General features: G+C 36.5%; 1 protein-coding gene across 3 annotated transcripts in view; it reads right to left on the bottom strand.

Annotated features, from left to right (window-relative positions):
- The window catches only part of TLL1 (tolloid like 1), a 116,830-nt gene that overhangs the window by 49,066 nt on the left and 42,462 nt on the right, over positions 1 to 25,302 (bottom strand). For 2 of the 3 annotated variants that reach the window (XM_088528119.1, XM_088528120.1), the window contains exons 3-7: positions 18,740 to 18,850; positions 14,838 to 14,918; positions 12,693 to 12,845; positions 10,443 to 10,560; positions 768 to 946 (exon numbers count right to left, since the gene is read on the bottom strand). In XM_088528119.1, coding sequence (XP_088384245.1) covers positions 768 to 946; positions 10,443 to 10,560; positions 12,693 to 12,845; positions 14,838 to 14,918; positions 18,740 to 18,850 — 642 coding nt within the window. The remainder of the gene's footprint in view (positions 1 to 767; positions 947 to 10,442; positions 10,561 to 12,692; positions 12,846 to 14,837; positions 14,919 to 18,739; positions 18,851 to 25,302) is intronic. The other variant, XM_088528121.1, reaches the window with a different exon arrangement.

Below are 25,302 nucleotides of genomic sequence, written 5' to 3'. Positions count from 1 at the left end.
CTTAGTCATTTGAGAGTGATTGCATGCTTTTATCAACCTGGAGTGGAGACGTTTTGCAAAACCCACAAACACCTATATTTAGCATTCAGAAAGAACATTTTTATTCACCAAACTCACGGGAAGGCCCCACACCTTACATTAGGTCTCACCTAGAATCCACAAAAATTACTGTCTCCTTCCTTAATCAGGCATTGGGGGAAAATCCATCCCACAGAAAACACTCCAGAAGGCTGCTTAGTGCAGGCTGGATACTGTAAAGACTTTGCTTCAAAGGCTGCTCTCAGAGCCCCCACACATCTGGTAAGTCACATATTTGAGAGCCCAGCTGCCATAATTTAATGAACGAATATGAGGAACAAAGAAGGATGATTCATTCATAATTCCAGTCAAAGAAGCCCTTTGCCCTAACCTGAGCACTGGAGATTTACTCCAGCTCATATTCACTCTGGTGTGAAGGAAAAAAAAAAAAAAAAGGAAAAAAAAAAAGCATTATTGAACAAAATTATCTGCATATACCACACTGAACAAAAAACAGCTGCCATGGTAGTCATGACTTCCTGATCCCATTTAGTGGCCTCGTGGGCTGGTATTTACGTATTTCTACTTATCTTATTTCACCTTTGAATCAGCTTGAGGTAACAGGAATGACAGACGCAAACAAATGTTCATTTTAGCTCCTGTTAAACAGGGTTCGTTCTTCAAGAAACTCCAGAAAATGAAAGAAACACCAAAAAGAAATGGGTAAAGGGTATGTCAGAATCTCTTACCAGGCTGGATGTTTTCTCTAATAATGGTGACATGGTCATCTCGGTCCGGCCGTGTATGTTCATGCCAAAAACCTATGACATGACCCAGTTCGTGGACAACTATACCAAATTTATCACAGTTTTTGCCAATAGATATAGCCTGAGGACCATTTCCTCTTCGACCCACATAAGAACAGCACCTGTAATTAAAACACAAACACAAGTAGAAGTTTTCATACACCCCACTATAATTCAGTTAAATTCAGGAAATACAGTTAAAACCTGTTGGAGGACAAAGTGTTTTAGAACAACAGCAGAATGACACATCAGGCAACGTATTCAGTCCCACAAACTCTCGATCTAGTGTTAGAACAACTACTTAGAAGCTATTAGTCATATCTAACGAAAGGTACAAACATAATACATTGACTTTTTTTAGTTCAAGGCTTCCTACGAGCTGCTTCCTACAAGGCTGTCACAGGTAGCCTTGTATTTCAGAAGGACAGAGGAACTTTTCTTCACCCAAACTATCAATAAAGCTGAAGTTAACTGAGATTGCCCTCTCCTCCCTATGTGCACCATGCATCGTTCCCACGTGGTTGCCTTGTATATTCAATAGCTGCATGCAGCTGGAAGTGCAAGAAATAAAACAGGGATGGTTTATTTGTGCCATGCTTCTCTTGGAGGTCTTGACATACCTTCACAGACTCATCATCACTCTATTGCGATTTCTGCTTTACCTAGATCTTCAAGGTGACCCTACTTCATTATTTCTATTTCTAAAATCAGAATAGTGCAAGGGCAGCCCTTTAAAAGATTCACTTCGTAAAGGCTAGCATAGAGATGAAAATACAAAAAAAAAATAAAACAACTGAAAAATACATAAAATTCTGTGATGCCACTCCACAAACCCTCCTCATTCTGTTTTGTTTTTTTCCTGATGAGTTATCAGCAATGTTATCAGCAACAGCTGTAGTTTTAATATCAGGAAGCTAAACTGCTCTGTAGATCAGTGTGCCATTTCTTCTCCCACTCTTATTTTCTTGCAATAGGAACCTTAGTCCCAGAAAGTCATGTTTTCATGAAAAATAAACAAACTGCCTCACACAAGACTGCTCTTATATTTCATTCCTGTTTCGCTGTTCTTTCACAATTCCAACATAAATTTATAAAACACAGGTGCCTTTTTTTTTTTTTTTTTATCATTCACACTGTCAGGATTTAAGACGTCTACTTTTTGGTTAGAAAAAAAGTCTGCTGATGACACTAGCAAAGGGGAGACGGGCAAGTAAAGCAAATCCTAGGTAAATGGAAAACAATTTTAAATTTAATAAACTGATTTCTGTAACCCTTGCAGATCTTAAGAATTTCAAGTCAGCATTATTTTCCCAAGTAAGAGACTGCTTTCCTCTCTCTCCTCCGCAGTTCTGCAGTCAGGTGGAACACAGTAACACACTCCTCCACTTTTTTTAAAAAAATAAGCAGATTTTCTGATGCAACATTTATATAGTAAAATACATTTGGTCCTTAAGGAGGTTGATGTTACTGTGGAGCATGATCCTACCTATCATCTGCTTCTCTAGCAGATTCACAAGAGCACTAGCAAAGGCAAATTACATTCTACAGATGTCAACACTTGCTTCTTTCTCCCTTTCAGCTTTTCCCTTTCAGAGATTTTCAGTTGTTTTGGTACTTGGCCAGTGAGTCAGTCTTGGTTGGTCTTTATTAATTTGCTTGATACAGAGAGAATTTTAAAATCATCAAATGTGGAGATCAGAGGAATACCAGCATGGCAATTTATCTCCTAACACCTATCCTCAGCAAGCATCCTCAAAAGCGCACTGCTTTTGCACTGATAGTTAAAATCAAGGATGGTCATGCCCCAAAAGAGATAGCAATGGTTTAAAATTATAAGATCACACAAATTACTTTATGCAGGATTTGTTATTTTAACAGTCTGGGGGGGTTGCATCAAAAATTTTGAAACTGCCTTGAAAGCGCTGTCAGAAAAATTACTGTTCACATTACAATCATTCCTATCTCAACCAGTTCTCAAACATTAGCACACTACACTGGAGCAAAGCAAACTAAAGAACACCTTCAGATTTCCTCCATAACATATAAACAGTAATGATACATAATATTTATACTGTACTAATACCTTCATAAGTACTGATATAAGTAATATTAATGAACATACTACTGTAAAATATGCCCTAAAAGTACAGCATAAATGACAAAAAGGAGCAACAGATTGCAGAAATTAAATTAGAATAAAATTTTAGAGTAGTAATCCCATTTTATCTCACAATTCCACAGTGGATCTCACCTTTGCACCTGACACGCTGACACGGCGGCTGTACTTAACATATTTTTCAGACTGTATGTTTGCAGAATAAATATTTATGTCTACCGTGAATATGCAAACATAATTAAAGCACTACAGATATTTCCAACATCCTTTTTACGTAGGTGTTTATCTCTGACTAGTCACTCCACTATTTGAATATCTTTCTAATGTGCAATAAAAAAATAGCATGGTTCATATTCTTACTCATTCGGTCTCAGTTTGAGGGAAAAAATGTTTGTAAAAAAATGGTTTGGATCTGTAAGGAGTTTTTTTTATTATTTTGATTTTTTATACCATGTACACAATGTTACTTACTGTCCTATTATGTTAGGGTGGGAAGGCTGGGGCATCACACTTTGTATTCTGAGCCAAAGTCAGTGACATTTGCAGTAGCTCTTCATTCTCAGAAAAGTTCATTCATTTAAAAGGCCCTGCAAGGAAATTCTGCCCTTAGTACAGAACTCCCGATTCTTTGTCATAGGCCATTATATATAAGGAATACAGTTGTCAAACACAGTGCTAAGTCCCAGATCTTTTAGAAATCCTTGGTCCTTATCCTTGAGCACTTTGAGGAAAGGGCAAGGATGTGGAATTTGCCTCAGGCTCTACAGGAAGCCATGGGAGAAAACACAAAACGATCAGATGAAGGAATACACCTTCTGTGAAAATGGTACCATTTCCATATTGGTTAAACATAATTATTGAGTTACAGCTCCCTGCCTGTGTTAAGGTCATGTACATTATAGGAATTATGCTATAACAGCCTGGATTGTGCAAAGAGGCAAACTGCACTGTGAATCCCCTATGGTACTTTTAAGAACAAAAAAGCTAAGACTCATGTAGTTGGTGAAAATGCACCCTAGAGACTACTCTGTGGGGATGAAATCTTACTGACTTCAAAAACAAATCCTTTGCAAAACCCGTGATTTCCTTAAAACATAAGATGAGAATTTAAATTAGAAATATCTAATTTAAAATGAGACTGGAGGAGATCTCGGGAGTTCTCTAGTCCAACTCCTGCTCAAAGCAAGGTCAGATATTCAGAATCCTGAAAACATTTGCGAGAATTCAAAACCTTTAACCTTCAAATCACCCGAATACAACACATGGCTGGAGCACAATGGGTTGATGAATGTACAGTGATGACAACTACACAACTATGAAAAGTGAGAACAACTCTTTTAGTTTATAACAAGTTAAACACTTCTGCTGAGTGTTCAAGTTCATAAGCACGTGGAAACTCTACAGAGAATAAATGCAATGCAGAACTAAAGGCCATCAATCAATATTTACAGCTTAAAGCAAATCAATAGAGTAGTAAGACTGTGGGTTGCAAAATATCTAAGTACATTAAAACTATTGAAAATGTATTATGTTACTTACTTCATATGCAGTACATGTTTTAATTAGCTAAGATGTAGTTGGTGGCTTAAACATGTCCATAGGTTTTCAAAGAAAAATTTTGCACAGTGATACTTTGGAGAAATGTGATGGAGAAAAATGAGAAAGGGAAAATTATAAATAATTCAACTACTACGGTTTCTACAGCTCTGCTTTTCTTGACACTATTCACTACAAGAGCAAAAACAAACCCTGTCTGTTTTTCTCCTTTTACTTTATTTTGACCAGAAGGACTTACATGTTCTTTTAAAATTATGCCCTGCCTTGGTCGGGCTGTGGTCAGTAATAGCTGCACAGTGATGGCAGAATGACAGCATAGCTATAGAGCACATTAGCTTACTAAGAAAAACATTTTTGTTTTATTATGAAAGTAGATAAATGTGTTAAATATCAAATTATCCAGTTTACAAAATGCCAATTACCAAAAAGATAATTGTTTCTTTTTTTTTTTTTAAAAAAAAAGAGGTGCAAAAAGTCCCTTCTAAGCTTTAAGCAGCATTTCACAAAAAAAAAAAAATAGATGTTTTCAAAGATCATTTCACATTTTATATTTGTGCTCACAAAAAGGAAGTTGGGCATTTTCAAGTCTGGCTAGTGATTTTGACTACCTGATCTGGCATGTTTGAAATATGTTTTATTTTTGGAAAAAAAAAAAACAAAAAACAACTTAAATCTTTTAGGAGTTTTTCCTTCAGGATATCTGAGCCTGAACACTGAAAACACAACATATTTAGAATTACTAATTATTATTATTTTTTTTAAGTGCCAGCCTAAATGTTTCTCTCATATCTGTTAAGATGATTTCAGAAGGTGATTTCGTATTTATATGTGAAGTTAAACTGTAAATAGTCTACGTTCAGAAAGAATACAAGCTTATTTAAAAACAAGCAAACAATACAGCCGTTTCCTTACACTAGTTACTTGCTTTCAAAGACTTCACAGAAATTACAGACAAATTCCTTGACTATTCTTTATAGTTCAATGAAAATTAGAAGCCACCAACACTGAGCCTTAAAATAGCAGCAATATGCACTGGTAGAGGGTCATTAGGATTTGCTAGGTCGAGCGTCCTGCCAAGCACATCAGACTCATCCAATTAAGCTACAAGATTCAAAACACTTCAACGGCTGCCCTGAGTCAAAGGGTAAGGAGGAGTGAAATAAATAAATAAATCTCTGAAATAAATTAATTTGTAACATCTTGGGTCTGAGAACATTCCCAGGTGTGTTTGGCAGAAAGCCAAGACTCCTCTGTGCTGTGTGAGCACTTGTCAGGCTCCTTAAATTAAGTCAACTGGTAGACTTTAAAGCTCCTAATCTCGTTAATCTTTATTGCACTGGACAGCAGTTAGAGACAGTAACTATTTATGAATCTCTAATTCCATTTAATCAGTCCAGCTGATCGATGATGTTGAGCAAAGAAAAAGAACAGACAGGGAGAAAGTGAAATGACTACAACCACACAGTCCTCCTTCTAAGTAATAATATTTCACAGCCACTGGCTGAAACAGTCTTAAAACAATATGACAGAAAAGAGAAATGGTAGGGTCGCTGCTGCACATTTTTAGAAAGCTGCACTCTTCAAAATGTTTTTTGCAGAATATCAGTTTGCCATGACAGCAACTGCATGAAGCTGTGAATGAAAAACTACGCAGAGCTTTGTAAACCGGCTAGTACTAACATTGCTGAAGAAGCAGGTTAAACAAATTTTTTTTTTCTTTTGAAAACAGTGTCTTTCAATCACAAACCTTTGCGGATAAAGATAGATTTTTGGCCTATAACTCAGCTTGGGTAACTTGCTTATTGTCAGGGATCAGTGGAGTGGCCAAATGCTACAATTTGCTGTCCTGAAAGGACCTGACTAATGGCACCTACTGCTTCTTCAAGGACTCACTGGAGATTATCACCTAAATATGACAAAGAACAGTCAAACAAGTCAGTCCTCAGTTAACAGTTCCCTATTCCGGTGTATCAACCAAATCACCCTCACAAATTTTAGTTTATATTAAAACCATATTGACTGCCAAGGGCAGCAAGAACATCAGCAGCTACCACCTGACAGCGTGAATCAGCTCTAGTGCCACAGATTAATATAATTCTCAACTTCTTTTCCTTCCATAAGATGAGCACCTTTTGGAACAGGTAATCCTTTTTTAAAGCTGAAGAACGCTACAAAAGCATACGTTGGGCAAGGAATTCACTTCCAGAACTCGTCTGTGATGTCTACTTAACATACTAGTAAGTTCAAAAAAGGTTAACACGTTCAGAAGCTGTCCAGTCTACAATATTTGGAGAAGCCCATGAAAGATTTGACTTTTCTCCATCTCAGACAACTTTCTCAAATACTCCTGCAAGTGGAAGTCATCAGTGACTGCAATAAGTCATGCAAAGTTTGTCATAAAAGTACTTAAGTCTTTGGGGGAAGAACAAGAATTGCCACAAAGTCAGATCAAAGGCCTGCTGAGATGCCAGAATAATATGACTAATTGTTCTTTTTTAGTTTCACTGTATAAAAACGAGTTTGATCTTTTGCTTAGTAATATTTATTAAGAGCTTGTGACTAAAGGTCAGTGCAGTTTGCTGACCCCCCCCCCTTTTTTTTTTTGGCTTTGCATACAGCAATATACTGTGTCAACAGGCACTTTTGGTGGGATGGGAGACACATAAGCATAAAGTAATAGTAGTAAACAAAGCATGTTTTGAACCTGTTTACAGATTTAAGTTTTTATTGTCCTAATAAACAAGCTGCATAAATATTTGCTATAGTAGACGCTATAAAAATAAAATATAAAAAAAATCCTCTTAATATTGTATTCTTAATCTTATATCTGCAATGACTGCATGGATGAAAATGACTATCAGTAATTATAACGTCTCAAACTGCATAGTTAGTTATCTTCAGCTGTACTAAGAAACAGTATTTTAAAAGTAAATATGGAATTGTTCAGTGTCCTCAGATGTGCAAAATATTGCACACACCAGAAGGGGAAGCATTCTGCAGAAACAATTCTGAAGCCTACTGTGGATCACAAACTGATGGTTATGAGCTGAAAATAGCAAGAAACAGAACAGACATCATGTTTATGGACATAAATGTGTGGATATGTGAATTAGCTCCAGCACTGGATCAACACAGGCAATGCTTCATGTAGACAAGTACGTTCCAGTCTTGGATTCTCAGTTTCAAGAATCTCAAGGAGAACAACTGTGATCAGCAGCCTGGAAGACATGACTTCCAGGAAAGATTTAAGGAATTAGGGGTTGTTTAGTCTAAATACAACAAAACTGAGGGTGCAATAACAAAGTAACAGACTCAGAATATACATTGGACTCCTCCAGAAAAAGGAGTAATTTGTTTTCCATGTCCATGCTGAACAGGACAAGAAGATAGCGTGCTTCAATTGCAGCAAGAAATACCTATTCTAGTTATTATTAAAAATTACTCCCCACTTCTCTTACATTAAGGATACTGAACCAATATATTTCCTAGGGGACTGTCAAGTATCAATTTCTGCAGATTTTAAAAATCAAATTAGATAAGTATATAACAGTAATTACACAGGTGTAGCTGTTTCTATCTTGGGTATAAGACACCCTTCTGAGATCCTGTGCGGTCGTATGGGTCTATGATAGTTCAAACTTCTCTCATTCATGGCTGATATGTAAACTCTCCACATTACTAATGTGTTTATCCTTGATAACCAGCTGCTGTATTTTAAATATGCTTTTTTTTCCACAGCTGCCTTTCCAGGATGAGTTTCCCATGAACTGCTACACGAAGTAATATATAAGGCTCCTTTAAAAATATTCTTAATGTTTACAGAGACTCAATAACACTTTGTATGCTGTCACCGGAGACATCCACAGATTCGGGCACCTGAATTTCCACATATACGGTTGCAACCCACTTTGTTTCCTCAAACGTGCCGTGTTTTGACGGGGTGCTCCTTGGGGCAGGGTTTATCGTTTTGTTTTGGAGCAGGGCTGAGTACAACAGCGTCTCCCTCGTGTGTGACTGCGAGCGCTGCAAACAATGTGCTAACAAACCGGCCCGGCGGGGTGCTGTGGGAAAGAGCCGAGATTAATTTCACTGTGACTGCCCATGTGTTAGAAAGTGTTTGCAGATGGTTTGGTGTCACTTTTGTCTGTGCTCTTTCCATGGAAAATCCCCCATCGGCATTGTATGCGAGCGGTCAGCACATAGTAGTCCTCAGTCACTCATACGAGACACTATTTATCTGACACTTGCTAAAACGGCTCATGGATACGGGACCCCCCAAAAAATCATCAGCTTCTACACAGACTGGCTCTGTAATCACTGGCAGATTCACTGCCATGCTTTTCTCTGTTCTTAATATTAAGGCTTATACGTTCTTCCCAAATTATTTGTAATTTGTAAACTACCTAGCAATAAAACAACAACCTTAACCACAAAAGCATAATGAGGACTCTAGAGATAAATACTGAGTGCATTTTAACCTTCTGGTTATAATCCATCCTTCATCCTAAAGTGACTTGAATTCACATCACATCAACCAACCCCAGGGATACTGCTTTGGCTGGAGAGCTGCTTGTTCTGCAGCTTGGTTGGGGGAATTAAGCTACAGAATTCACCTTTCATGAAACCTGAGGTCTCTACAGATATGCCCAAAGGCATGCAAAACCACTAAAAACTTTCAAAGTCTTTTACTTAAATGTGCCCTGCTTTCTACATCTGCAACTGCAGGAAATCACGACTATTATTCTCTGCTTTCTATTTCTCTCTCAATTATTTATTAAAGTCCCTGAAATATTATCTTCTGAGTTGCATAGTTAAATATGGCCCTGCAGGGCCTAAAAAGAAGCCCACTGTACATTTCTAACAGGGGTCCCCAGCAGATGCCCATGGGAGCAGAAGAACGGAACAGACACATAAGCACACTCCCCATTTCCTGGGGTCTGTGACTGCAAGACTTTCCAAGGCAAAGGTGATTCATTTCTTAAAATATTCTAGAAACTGGTTTTATTACATTATCCTGTGTTTTCAAAAGAATATCACAAGTGTTTTAAAGATATAGTCCATTTAAACTCATGGGCTTTAGTAGAAAACATTCAGCTTCCTTCCTACAACATAGGGAAGTTATAGTGCTCCTCTACATCCCATCCCTTAAAAAATTAAATAGGCATGCAAAGTGATCACTAATCAGAAAGTCAGCATGGAAAAGAGACTAGACAGCTTACATTCCCCACAGAAGGCAGGAGAAGTATTTCCACAAGTGGTACTCTTCTTGGAAAATGAAGATGGCCCACACAGCAAGCCCACTGCCTAGTGTATAAAATTAAGGATTCCTGGTGGAATAACTAACTAGCAGAGCTAATTGGGGCATTTGTAAGCAGAAATATCCGAGGATGGGAATGCAGTGATTGACAGAAAACTGCTCTAGTGAATTAAAAAAGACCCTGTTGTGTCCACTTTTACACATCAGTGACCTGGAAAAAGGAATGCGCAAAAAGGTCATGAATTTGCTGATTAGACAAATCTTGGCAAGCACAGTCAATATAAAAATAACACTTAAAACTCAGAATAATTAAGCTGGAAAAGAAATATGGGATACATGTCCATATGCAACTCAACAGCGAAGACATGACATGAAGAAAGGTAAAAATAAATTCTAAGACTGAAATACATTTAAATCAAAAATGTAAATACTAAAAGCGTGACAGAAAGCCATGAAGAATGTTATCTAGCAATACACAAAAGAGGGAGAATTTCAAAATTCTTCTATACATATTGCATAGTCACCAAAAGGCCAAAAGTATACACTAACTGCTAATAACTTAAAGCCAAATTGAACACAGATATTATTTAAATATAGTAACTACTTATTTGCTTTCTTTTATGCCTGCAAAGTAGAGAAACACGGCCAAACAGTGAAAATGCAAATACCTGCTTACACACGTACTTACCCACAGGGTCTGTATGTAAATACAATATAACTTTCTTCATCACTTCGTTCAATAAATGTAACACACGTGTACTTCTCCCAGTGCCGCATGGCCTGCTTGAACATAGCGCGCTGGCTGCCTGAAAAAATTGTATGACATGAAATAAAAGAGTTTTGATCTTTGTTTTTTTTTTTTTTAAGCATATTTTGTTCTTTAAGATCTGATTTTAATATTGAGAATGCAGTTCTGGAAAGAGCTGCTAGATCCCCTTGTGGTCCCATATACCGCCAAGCATGCTCTTTGCTTTTTATATCTCTTACAAAGGGATACTCAGATTCATCAGGTCTCCAGAGCATCTTTCCCTACAAGGTATCGATACTGTGTTACACTCTAGCAAACATAAAATCAGTGATAAAGAGCGCAGCTATGACACACCACAGGAAAGCAGCAGCAGAAACCAAGTGTTAGCCAAGTCCTCACTTGGCATAATGTTCATTAAGCAGCTTTCCCACGATGAAATTGCAAAATAGACTATAGTTTATCTAAAGAAAAAGAAAAAGAAAAAGAAAATAGAGAATCCCTGGTTTCTGGGAGGGAAGGAGACAGGGAGGGAGGGAACACACTAGTCTTCAAATCTGGAGACCAGATTAAGCTAAGGCATGTAAACAAGCAAACCTGCTCAGGCATCTGAATTTAATAGTGCTGTCTTGAACATAGGCCAATCTCCATTTTTTCTGGTGAAAACCATTCAGAAATCAAATGATCTTCCAAGAGGGCAAAAAGCCTGGATTTGGTTAGCCATACCCAAATGCTTGTTTTAAAAATGGGAAGCATACTCCAAAACAAACCTATGTTCTAGACGCAGAGCCAGCCAGGGCAGTTCCCAGCCCAAGCCCCAGAGCTAGTTGGACATGCTGGCTGCACATTAGGTCCTTCAAGCAGTGCAAAGTGGTTTTATTGTCTTCCAAAAGACAAGGCCTGTTAACTTGGAGGCAGCACCTGAGAGCACAGCTCTATTGCTTTGTCCCATGCTAAAAATCCTTCTCTGCAGGGAGAGAAGTCAACTATTTGAACAATATTCTTGAAACTGCCACCTCGGGCTCCCTTGCAGGAGGGCCTGGTGCCCCTTCCACATCCCACATCCAGACCCCGACCAAAGGGAATGAGATGAACAGACAAATCACTGTCCATACCACTAGATCCTCAGGTTTTCCTCAGGCTGCCAAGACAACTGAAAACCAGCATCAGTTACAGTAATATTCTTTTAAACTTATTTAAACTTAAACACATACAAAAAATTCAAAGGTCATAAAAGGTCATGAGTTACCATAATGTCAGGATCCTGAGAATTGAAGGTTATTTCTTGCCCTTTTATCTTTTAGTAATATTTGCCAAGCTGTAGAATTTATCTTTCATTATTTTCATTATGAAAAAGGCAAAAATGTTTAACAGGGTATACTTTAATATAATTTACTGCCATTATTTCAAAAGATGGTAATGCTAAAGTAAAGGTCACATTTGGAATAGTTCTATATAAATACCAAAACTAAGAGTTTACAAGTAACTAAGCTTGGAAGCAATGACTGTTTTTTCCTGTGTGTGTTCACAGATGCTATAATACATATAATGTATGTTCTTTTCCTGCATCATTCTAGCACACAGTAAGAACGATATTATTGCCTATTTTTCCCCCATCAGTCTTTGCTTTTTTCTCCTTTTAAGTAACCCCTTGCGTCCACATTAGACTCTTTACGTTTTTGCTTGTTTTCAACTAAAAATTATGTACATTTTCGAGGCAGTCATTCGTCATATCATATATAACATTTGTGAGTGACCATATGAAAACAAAACTGTGGAATTGCCAAACATTTGGGTCAGCTTGTTGACTGAAATCAGTTGAGCAGAGTACATATCACACCAGTCAAATCAGACATAGCCTTGTACTAAATACTCTTTTAGAAACAAAACAACAACAACAACACGGACTTCATGACATTCTGTTACTCAGGCTCTTGAAAATAAACTCACAACAAGAAATATTAGACAATGAAAAACAGCCTCCCCTTTCTAAAAGGGTTATATTTTTTATTATTAGAGTTTGCCTTTGGGAACAATTTTCTAAACTATGACTAATATTTTCTGAACAGATGTACTTCAGACCTGATCCAACAGAATTCTTTCTATTGAATTCCACAGATCCTGCTAAAAAAAAATAATATTTTTTTTTTAAATAATTATCCTCCTCCTTCTTTTCAGAAGTGCAAAGCTTACCGGTAAAATTTCCACCTATTACATATGGAATGACACCCCCTGGCCATATTCTTTCTGTTCGTGATGTAGCAGCTCTGGGAAATCGGTTTTTCTCATTTTTCCCTGAGAATTTTACAGTTGCTCTTCCTTTAGATGTGTTATTTTGCTCAAAGCCTGTAATGATATTTAAAACATAGAATGAGATCATCAAAGAACCAATAAATAATACATTTAGATAGAGAAAAAGAACAATTATTTTGCATCAGGTCAAAGGCAGATTATTTCTTTATATACTTTAAGAACAGAACATTGCTGTTACATAAAACCTACCACTACTTACTTAGTTCACTAAAAATTCCTTGAAATGGAGCCTAGATCTTCCTTTTTCAAATGGATAGGCAACATATTTCTACATCAATTTAGTACCTTAAATATATCAGTCTGCATAACTGCCTTGAAGTCTTCTCATTGAACAAAAAATATTCTTTAAATTTCCATACACATACTATAGATGACATTTTGTGGTCATTTTAGTTTGGGGATTTTTTGTGTTTTATATTGTACTTATTTATTTATTTAGGACTTTTGATTTTTCTAGCAAAGCACAAAAGGGCTTTAGGCAGATCCACACTAGCAGAGTCAAAATGTTCCCTGTTGCAGGGTCAGATTAAATACAAACAAACAAACAAAAAAACCCAACACCCACAAGTGCTTAACCATCTTCACAGCAATGGACAAAGAGGTCCTGAAGCTATAAGGTAATCTTGTAATTTGAATCGATTATCAGAAAATATATATATATTATATATATATTTGCAAAGGTATGTTGCATAATCACAGATAAGTCAGAAGGGTCATTTCTCCTGCTCATCTCCTCCATCTGTATCTATTAACAGTAGATAGAGCATTTTCAGACATCCAATTCAACAGTAAACCTACAACACTTTGGGACACAGATGACATTTTTCAGCAAGGAGCATCTGGAACCCCATTATGCATGACTTGAATTTCCTTATAAGATCTAAAGATGTACTGTTTTGAGAGATATTACCCCTATTCTCTCATTACAAGTAAATTTCTAATTTACTGCGACAACAGAAGAGGATAAGGATAGATGGGCATAGATTTGCAGACCATGACATGGCTGTGTATTATCCTCCAAAGCAATTGCTGAGTTAGTATGAACACCCATGGGGTCATACTGCAAAGGCAGTCAACAAGTCCTACTCAGAAGGCCCAAATTCTTACTCCTATTGAATAGCACCTTCCCACTATGAGTATCCCCACAGATAATAACATAAGCTACAGAAAAATATGGGGGGAAATTTTATGAAACGTGGCTAGAAAAGCCTGACTTTGTGCCAGTTAATGTCTAATTTAAGTGACATCAGGAATGGTTACATAAGGTTGTATAAAAAAATAAATTGGCCAAAACATATGCCTCTAGGTAAAGAAAGTAATTTGCATTAAAAGAAAGTTAAAGCAAGTAATGGGCATTAAACTAGTATGTAAACAAGAATTACATAACTCAACAGGTAGAAACTTGAACAAGAGAAAAAAATATTTTTACATTCAGTATACAGTCCTTATTGAACCACTGAACATCATAATATGGAAGCTTTACTATTTCAGCTTTTTATCAGCTTTGTTTTGACCTAGGAACAGTAAGCAATTTATGTTAAATTGCATTAAAAAAGCAGGTAGGTATTTATGGAATAATAAAATTGTGATCTGTACATCAAGAACAAAGATTATATACCAGGGCACACCTGCAAAAGCAGTTACAGTGCTCTGGTTAATTTTACAAGCGATGAAATGATGCACTTAGGCAAAATGTTGTATGATTAAAATAGAGTTTTACATATTTTCCTTTTTGAGGAGGGAGGATTCATAAAATGCCTAATACCTGGTGAAATAGTAAGTGTGAGCACCATCATATCCAGAAGTTATAGAACTTTTGTGGAGTTTTAAAGCTATATATTTTAAACTTCTCGATTTGATACAATAAGTACAGCTCTTAGAAAAATAATAAGAAAGAGGGGTTAATATCTTCCTTACTCTTTGAAAGCCTGTTTATGGCAATAGTGACAGAGAAAGTGTTAAAGCACCATCATCATTAATGATATATTACATCAAGCAGCCTGATAATTTAAACAGTAAAAATACCAGAGCCAAATCTTCGTATCCTCTCTATAAGTTGGTAGAGGGCACCTCGTTTTTTTGATATCCCATGTTCTGCAAAGCCACCTTTAAAAAAAAAAAAGAAAAAAAGATGCTTTTACAAAGTTAAAATACAGAATACCTACAGTTGTGAGGAGCGATTAAGAAACACTCTCTAAAAACTGCTATATATCTTTAAGGAAGCTGAACATTCTTCAATGACTCGCATGCAAATTCTTCATGTATTCTTGACAATGAGACAAAAACATATTTTTAGCTGAAAATTTTCTAATATGCATTCCAGAATGCATGCCAAAATGTCTTTGTTATTTAGACAAGTCATGACAACTACATCATCTAATTATTATTTGAAGCTTTTTTTCTTCCTAGTGACCTTGACATCCTCGGAGTCCTATTGAGCGACGGCGACAAGCTCCACTCTCACAGCAATTTCCTGAGCACATACCATAACCTTTCCAAGGGGAGGGGGGCAAGCAAAACACCCAAAAGTTTGAACAAAAACAACAAAAACGATAAAACACAATCATGGCTTCTTTTACCCCAAAAGGTATGAGAGTTTGTCAGCAAGCTCAATGCACTTCAGTGGCTTTAAAACACCGTATACGAGTATATCTTGCAATAACATCTCTAAGGCATGTGCATCTGTGCTGTTCCAATAAGCGATATGGAAGAAAAATTAAGCTAATAAACAACTTAACATACGTCATGCCATTTACAGAAATATCTCAGATTTCTAGAGGTAATATGTACAAATGCCTCCACAACATCCTCCTGTTAACATGTTAATCCTTTCATGACTGCAAGCACCTCTGAAAACATTAGGAAGCCAGACAGAATAACAATAATAATGAAAATTCTGCATTGCTCACAAATTATCATAATTTTCAGGAAGTTCCATGGGTTTTAGAAGTTTGTAACAGGTTACATTTTAAGATACAGTATCTGCTGTGGAACTTCAAAATTTTCAAACTAGTGTTACTGAAACAAAAATAATGGGATAGGAATGAAAAGATCCTTGAAATCTCTAACCTCCATAGAGGTGTCCTTCCCCAATTTCCGATTACATTTTTCAATATTATATGTATTAAGAATATGTTTACTGAATTGCAGTTTTTTAAATCATATCAGAGATGACACAATTCCATATAAGGCAAGTGAACTTGTGTGGACGCTCAGTGAAAAACAATGTGCCTAATTATTTGGATTACACTGTCACATAGTTGCTGGTTCCCTTGAGAAAAATATTCCAAATTTTTTAAAAACATTTTCAATAGATGAGGTAATTCTTCAACACATTCCTTCACAAGAAGATATTTGGTGAGCTATAATATATACTACAGAGGACATAAGCATCCTGTTGCTCTTATTAATGTAATTATCTCTCATGTTGACATTTATCTTGTGAAAAAGAAAACAGAAAAAGAAGCCCGACAAAAAAAGAGAAAAAATGTCCTTAGAAACCAGCAGAGATCAGGAAAAATGAAAAAAATCCATCATTTAATCAATCTGAGAAACTATTACACCTTTATTATTTCTAGAAAAAGTTACTAAGTTATATATTCTATTTAGAAACTGAAAAAAATAGAAAAACATCACGTTTGTTCCCATTCTAATCTGCCTTATTTTACATGAATAATTTACAGTCCTGCCAAGGCATAATCTAAAAGAGTTTTTTAAAAGTGGATTTGCTGCTTCTTTACATGCTCTGGGCAGGAGAAAATGAGCAACTTTGGCAGTTTGCATTGGCATATACAAATAAATTTTTGTATGTTTCTATTCTGAGCAATTATGGGTATGACTTTGTACAAAGTAGACCCATAAAATGATAGGCCTGTGCTCTGAGAAACTGGGGATACAAAGACCTGATCCTGCAAATCCAGGCAGACAATCCTCATCAAAACGAGCGCTCACATCGGAGCTCCGAGCTCAGGACGCGACAAGTAGGCATACAAAGTGCTTCAAAAAATAAAATCAAAAAAAAAAGTAAAAAAAAAAAAATCAGACACATAACTCATTGTCACTGTATATGCAAGTAAGGTTAACTACTATTTAAGTAAATTTTCCTACTTTATTACTTTGGCCTCTTTTTCCAGTTGCTATCTAATATCCATTAGTTGATATCCTCTTCAGACCACTTGAAGCAAGAAAAGGCTGCAATTCAGCAATGTTCACTAAAATGTGCAGCTTGCAAAAAACAAGCTGAAGTCCTACATCGAAATACTGTAAACTTGGAAAAATAATGGTGATTTAAAGTGGGAAAAGTCTGAATTTGTTTCTAACTATTTAAAAAAAAAATCAAGAATGACAAAATGTTCAGCGAGGAGCAGAACAAAACCAGGAGCTTGGGCAGAATTTGTTCCAGAGTTCTGATGACCAGTCCCACGGATCCCTCTTACTTCTGCAGCAAAGGTAGCAAATGCAATGCAAACACATCAGCTTGCCCCAAAGCAGGGTGCCCATCGTAGGCAAAGATAATGCACAAATGCCAGGGCAGATGGAGAGAGAAAATTAAGCAACTGAACATAAAACATAATTTAAAAAACAGCTCATAAATATGTTATTTTTTGTGGCCACACACAAAAATGATCTTTGTCAGTTAAAAACAGAAAAGTCAGAGGCCAAAGAAATCACTCAACTGCATCCACTTTAAAGGGAAAGGGCTGATCTTGCTCTATGTTTTGCCAGCTAAACTAGAGTCTGAAATACTTCAAATCCAATTAAAACTATTTGTTCATGGTGGAAAGCACTGATTCTATTAAGATTTTTATATTCAGTCTTGATCTAAAAAAGATCAAAGATGCTTCTGCTTGAAAAATGTGTGGCTTTAGAAGGAGTTAAAAAAAATCTCAAACTATTATACAGATAGGCTACTCAGAACAACTAATTGTAAGGCCAAGTAAAAATATTTTGTATATAACAGAGCTGAAAGATCAAATTGAAAACTGTAGTTTTTGTTGGGAATATTCCTTTCTGACCATTCCTCAAAATGATCCATTGTTTTTCCACACATACCAGGAATCATCCAGTTAATGCCAGCTAAGCTGATCAACAAATACAATATGCTTAACGGAAAATAAATTTCAATTATTCATCTATACATTTTCTACCAGCACTCTTTCACACATTCCTTTCTGTAACTCGTCTCGGTAGTATCATATCCTGAAAGTTTATTAAATCTTAATCCTGAGTTTAAAAATCAGAGCCAAAAAGAACTTTTTTTTTTTTAGCAATACATTTGCACACACATGTGCATATTTCTCTATAAACACGTGTCATATTTTTCAGCTCTCTATCCAAATGTCTACCTGTTAATAGGATTTCAGCGTCTGGCACTAACACACTCTATGTTAGTAATAGCAAATAAATATGTGCTAGAATTTGTCTGATAATCAGACACTTGTTAGAGTAACAAGTGAATTTGAGCAAGGATAACATGTTCTAGTATTACTCCTAGGCCTGCAGGGAGCTGGGACAGGAGCAAGCGGAGAAGCTCTAATCCCAAAAATCCCAGTCTCATCCCTTGGATTTCATGCAGATCCTCCATAGGCCATTTTGGCTGATCTTTCTGGAACTTTAGAGACAAAAAGCCAAGTTTTGTCCAGCTTCCTTCCCCCCATAGCCACTTACAAACAGGACTTAAAGTCCCTAAGAACTTCCATTCTTCAGCTACACAAGATTTTTCTTTTTTAAATCAGAAATGCAAGAGAAAAAATAGCTCTTCTCTTTGTTTTACTAAAATAAACATATACACACCATTCAATGATTTTTTAAAAGTGTAAGCTAGCATTACCCATGAAGTTATACTGACTTTCCACATTTAAAGCAGAATGACTTTTCTGTAAAACTAAATAATATGTTAAAAGAGAGGCAAACTTATAATATCATACCTGTGTTATGGCCAAGTCTTTCGTTGGAGTGCTGCGTAAGGTCAATTGTCCTGTCAATTTGAAAGATTTTTAAGTCTTCATCATCTAAGGCAATATCTCCCCAAAAGACAGCTTTAAATAAAAAAGAGCTCAATTTTATTAAAAAATGTACTTGCACATTAAAACCAATCTGAAGACTGTACAACCCATGGAAAAATATGCAACAAATTGGTATTCACATCATATATATATGCTTATCAATCTATATTTCTAGCCAAAAATAGAGAACAACCTTGGAAAAGATAAATAATTTGTTTTAATATTCTCCTAACCTCATACAGGCTTTTAAAATTTTCTATACATTGCAGAATGCAATCCTATAAATGTAATGGCAATTTACTAACAATTCTTCAGCATACCCATCATCTTTTCTGTACATAAATGTTAGAGAGAAGAACATACACAAACATGCAGCATTTGAACTGCCAAGCCACAAAATGTTCAGTACACAGAAACTATAAGTTTCCAAACATTTTCTCCTGAAAAATATTTCATGTCAGTTTTAGTATGTTCCAATCAATTTCCCTATTACATTATGTTTGCCTCAGATAATATATCTGTTTATATTCCTTGCCTATCTGGAAAAAAAAATTATTCTTTTATTGCACTATTAAGTTACCCTTTTATAGTTACAGACCCTATTAGGATTCTGTCAAATACATTATTTTTCAAAGCATTGTTCACTTTCTTCTGTAATCTACTCTTTAAACTTTTTGTTGGGTTTAATTTTACACTAACAATCGACAACTGAGAAGTGCTTTAACAACAACAACAAAAAACCCACACAGAGCTTGGTTTTCCAGCATCTTTTCCAACAAGTATTTCAAACATCTTACTTTACAAATAGATTCTTAACAAAAAAGAAAATAGAGCTTTTTGTCCAAAACATGCTAGGGAAACATACGCTGTTATACTAGATTTCATGTAACTTTACCAGTGACTTTATCAGTAAAATTTATGTTTTTCTGCAACGGAAGAGAAGGATTTACATGGAGCTCCTAATAATGAAAATATTCTTCAGCAGTATGTGCAGTTCTACTCTCCTACGGCTCAAAGCCCTCAGCCAAACATCAGCTTTAAAAGGCCTTATGCAACTAAAACACAAAACTGTGAATCAGCTAAGCTTGCTACAAAAAACCAACAGGATCCCAAGCAAGAATATACACATATGTGCACGTGTTAGAAAAAAATGTCATCCAGGAAAGAGTACCTTAATATTATCATATTATTAATGTGATGATTATGCAAACAAGCAAATGTGCTACAGCTATGTCTACTTCTCATAAGGATTTAAGACAGAATAGTGCCTGTTAAGACATCTGCATCTTGCTCTTCCAGCAAGACAAGTCACTGCAAACATCCAAATATTACTATGACTGCAATAGCAATATTTAGCTATAAGCTTTTCCTGATTTATTCTACAGTTATTGATATAAAACACATCATAAGGGAACATTTTCTAATTTAAAAAAAATACTGCTGACATTAGTAACACTGATGTAAGTAACATAGTATAAAATATAGGTAAGTAAACAGTGCTAGTGTTTGCCCTTTAATCCCACCAGTTTAAGACAAGAAAATGAACTCAAACCTTGGCATAGCATCCTTACTGTGCAGCTACCAAGGACAGCTCTAAGAGTGACACTGTAAAACACCGTTACGATCCAACAAACATAGTTTGCCTAAAAATAGGCAGAAATTAGTCAACCTGGCATGTGAGCTGTGACTAGCACCACAGGTAGTCCCTGGGTCCAAGGACCTATGCAGTATTGACAGGAAGATTAGTCCTGGTTGTATGGAAAAATTGTCAGTGAGAGGATTAAGGAAAATTCAGAGGACAACCTCAAAATCTGGAATGCTATTGGGACTGGAAAGCACAGGAAATTTATCCTTCATCTCCTTGACGAAATCTGCCAAAAACTACAGCAAAAATATGAGCGCTGAGAGACAAAACCTAATCTCCTTTCATTGCCTTCAACAAGAGCTTGGGCACCCATCGCTTTCCAAAATCTAACGGGTAACTCATAGAAGAAGAGATGCCAAAAATTGTGCTGGCCCCGGTTCAGAGTAGATACTCGGCTAAACCTCTATGGGCAGCAGCTTTAATCAGCAGCCTCTTCCCCAGCTGAGTCACGGAGTCCCTCCCCGTGCCCACACGGCTATTTGCAGGGTAGTCTGTCTTGGTGAGTCATTTTATCCCGTACAATCTATTTTGTGCCTTACATAACTGTCCCCTGGAGCTCTGAAGAGCAAAAGGAAGATTTTGAGCTAAAGAAGTAAAACCTCCTGATGAGGAGTGATGTTATAATTAACCTGAGCGTGTTTCCATTTTGCTCAGACCAGTTGAGTCTTTCCGGAATTTCAGGCGTAATAAACTTGTTTTAGAAAGCATTACAATGACAGCAAATTCATTCATTAATTTCAGAAAGCAGCATTTTCAAATCTCTGCATGACTGTTTAGGGCAACCTCCAATTTAGTTGAAGCAGCTCATGTCTACACACCTAAAAAGGGACACAACACCTCTCACTAAAAGCTTCCACTGTCCCGTGTACTGTAAAAGACACACAATATCAACATTTCTGGTGATTTTGTTCCATGACGCAGGTGAATTCACCATCCAAAACTTCCAGTAAACTTCCAGGTAACGCTTCTCCCTAAGCAGCTATGTTAGTTCTCCATTCCCTCTATCACCTATTTTATCCCCAGATTCTTATTTCCCTTCCGCACAAGTTTTACAAGCTGTGTAAGATAACTGCATCCAAAACTTACTTCATTTGGAAAGTAGTAACACATCAGTCTCAGGAAATCACTAAAAATACCCATAATTATAGGGCAATACTGCTAGTAGTTCACTTATATACATTAACAGAAGTGAGGACAAAATGATGAAAATACTAAAAGCTACAGATGAAGAGTTTTATAAAAATCATAGCTCCCTTACTTTCCCCAAAAGAAATGAGATAATCTTGAACTTGAATCAAAACCAATTTACACATAGCAGGAATTTACCACTGCAGAATGAAACAGCCTGGATGCAACTATTAAACAGTACAAAATAAAGAGATGTTGACAGCTCCATTCACCGAATAAGAACACAAACTTTTCCAATATAATAATTTGTGTCAATGTTTTCTCTGATACAAAACAGGATCATGAACAGAAATGAGGACCCAGGCAGTGACCTTGCAGTGGCTTAGGAGAGGCCACTACCTTCTTGGAACATTTTGTTATTACTATTTGCAAAGCCAGGAGTGATTCTCCATGACCTTGGATTGTCTCTTTTGGATATATTCACAGCTCTATCACTAAGGCTTAAAATATTTAACTTGAAACATATTGAAAAAGGTGCCATGATAATAGTCCATCAAGAATATTTGAAGTCTCTGGAATTCAGGAAAAACTAGGAGTGTGTATATTAAAACATATAAAACCATTGAAAATTTGGGAAGCCACAACTATGCATTATCAGACCAAGATTTCCTACATGCATGAAAATTATAAGTGGTTTTACTTGTTACTTGGTGATGGAACCATGAAAATCCTAAAACCAACTGATACAGATTTCATAGCTTAGCTTTCAGTAAAGTGATTTTTCCCAGAATAATATTAAGGGAAGAATCATACAAAAGTCTGAAGTTGAGTCAAAGCTATTTTAGTTGTCAAAATAACAGTATTCAACATCACATCTATAATTTTCCTCTCAAGACTGTCTTTCATGGTAAAAATCCATTTGAAGAGTCCTTATAAATATCTGAGACTAGGTAGCTCGTACAAAAATTAGTTTGTGTCTTGCAATCCTATTCCCATTTCCCTCATTCTACAAATACATAGCTACTAATACTCTTTTTTTTTTTAAAGCAGCTTTAAATAGTTCAAAATCTGATGCAGTCTTTCTTCCCACTCTCTCCTCAAAAAAAGGCAAAAAAACCCAAAACCAAAACAAAACAAACAAAAACACCCCAAGCAATCGGAGTTGTGTGAGACAGAGCCAGGACAGCACAAGCGTTAGATGCGTGTCCTCCTGAACTATGGAGCCCAGGATATTTCAGAAACCCTTCCTAGGTTCAGAGGAATCATGTCATAGCATAAATGGATTATTTTAAGTGGTATGCAACACTGACGCATGTTCCAGGATTTGAAAAATCAAAGAAGTCTTCAAAACTAAGAATTACTCTAGACAAAAAATAAATAAATAAAAAATAAAGAGGAGTATTTATGACATGCTCTATCAATCAGGGTGAAAACTTCACTTACCAAGAGAGGCATTTGCATACCTTGATCTCTATGAAAGGACACTTTGCAAGAGATGCTCTTCCATGACCCAACACAGATGTTGGCCCACTCCTACTGACCCAACTACAGCTTTTCTCTTGCTCCTCATTTCAAAATAGGGACACTTTTTATTTCATTGTTTCCTTTTCTGCGGGGCAACTTTCATATTCCTTTAAAACAAGTACAAAGCAAAACAAGACCTTCAAGAAAACAGAGGCTGCTTTGCCAGGATCCTGAGTATTAGGCAAACGGAGAAGCTTCACTCCTCAACCTGAACCGTGTTTTGAGGACAGGCTCTCTGGCTCCACAACAGCTCCTTGCTCAGAGACCCTGTTCTGGTTAAAGTGTTCAACCTGCCAAGCTTCCTTGAGGTCCTGACTTCCAGCAATTATTATTTTTTTCTTTTTTGGTAAAAGACCTACATCAATTCATACTCCGTGAAGAGTAAAACCTATTCCTCACGTAATGTGTTACCTGACTAGGGGAATGCAGTGAACATTACTGAGCAATAAGACCAACGATTGATGAAAATACAGGGGAATTGCAGCCAATTTCTCCATGTAACAAATGGTAACCTGCTTTATATGTACAGAAATGCAAAAAAGCCATCATTTCCTGGACCTGCTATTCCTTATACTACCAGCATAAGGATAACAGCAAAGAAAATACTTAACTCTCCTTTCTGGAAATGGCATATGTCATACCTAGAGCCACAGTCCTCATATTTGTAGATCCTTTTATTTTATTTTATTGCTGTCCCTGGTCTCCCCGCCAAATGCTGACATTTCCCACTACAGCTGCCTTTATTAAGGAGTCTAGAAACAAAATATGAGCAGGGAAAATTACAGTCTAACATCACAGTAGTCATAATTACTCCACTTAGCCCTAAAAAGCACTGTGATGCTATGACACTAATTTTTATTTTGCTTTGAAACTCCATTATCCTGTGGAAAGCCTTAGGCGTCAAGATCTACAAAGTTAATTAAATGCATAAGCTTTCTTTCTGGAGAAAGGGCAGGCTCCATGAGGCAAAATGATTTTTAAAGTGAAATCTTTATTATATATATATATATAATATATATATATATATATATAAAATATATATACACCACCAAACGGAGCGAATACCCTGTCCAACTCATCACATGCTGTAAGTTAAGGGATTAAATGAGTTATTTTGTTCTTTGTCATTACGCCTATATTAATCAGCTCGATCTACTGTGTAGAGAAGTCTATGTACAGAAATCCCAGTTGACCTCTGCTGCAGCTTTTTTCCTCCTCCTATAGACTCAAATTGAAATAAAAGGGTTTCAGAGCTTCTCAAAGCTATAATAAACAAAAACTACAGATTGTAACTGAAGGACCACACTTTTCATGCTTTTTCCCCACCAAAAAGTAATACCTTGAACAAAGAAAAGTTATTTTTTTAATTAGAATACCTTAATCATCAAGAAATGAGTGTGCATCTGCATCTTCAGCCCAGTACAGTAGCATCCCATAAACTGAAGCTAGTCAGCTCAACATGGTTGTTAAAGGAGGAATGATTTTCTCCTTTTGCTTGACAGTTTTCAAATGTTACATTCCTCCTCATCAGAAGATTAAAAAACAACCTATAGATGTATACCTGTAGGGATTCACCCACACATTTGCATTTGGGGCAATGGGAAGCATGAAGTGCTCCCTACTCAAACACAACTCGATTTCCATGATACTGCTCCCTATGAAACACGGCGATTTCAAAACCTAAACCAAGACAAGGAGAGAGGTAGCATCATCTGAGGAGAAGTAGCAGCTGTAACAGCATTATCAAACTATCCAACAGTGGAGGCAACTTATTCCCTTTCCTGGAGCTCTTAAGTTCTTGGGTCTTCGGTCCAACCCATCTTTGTGGAACCTGGGAGGAAATCTATAATGTCGCTTAGCTGAATTAATCAAAAAAGCACCGTGATTCAGTGAAGACCTTAGACGACGCACTTCACGGGCCAGGCAGCTGCAAACTAAAAAACTTCCAAGACTTTTGGAGCTTAGTCTCAGCACCTACCCAACCACAAGCACTTAAGTTACAGTCGCTTGGTGAAAATTCAATAAGGAGAAGGTATCAAGTACACAAGACACCATCAAGTGCAAGTTGTTCTTGAACAAAGACTATCAAGGACTACATTTGAACCCAGTGTGGGCCTTGCTGTCTCCTCTTTAAGGAAAGGCTTGGAGGTTCAAAGGAAAGAACTAGAATGAAGCAAGGAAAGCAGAT

The sequence above is a fragment of the Tinamus guttatus genome, unplaced genomic scaffold (genome assembly GCF_059628265.1).
Source record: "Tinamus guttatus ecotype Peru unplaced genomic scaffold, ASM5962826v1 Tinamus_guttatus_pri_ptg000301l, whole genome shotgun sequence".
Classification (NCBI taxonomy): Eukaryota; Metazoa; Chordata; class Aves; order Tinamiformes; family Tinamidae; genus Tinamus; species Tinamus guttatus.
This window is presented reverse-complemented; position numbering and strand designations above follow the sequence as displayed.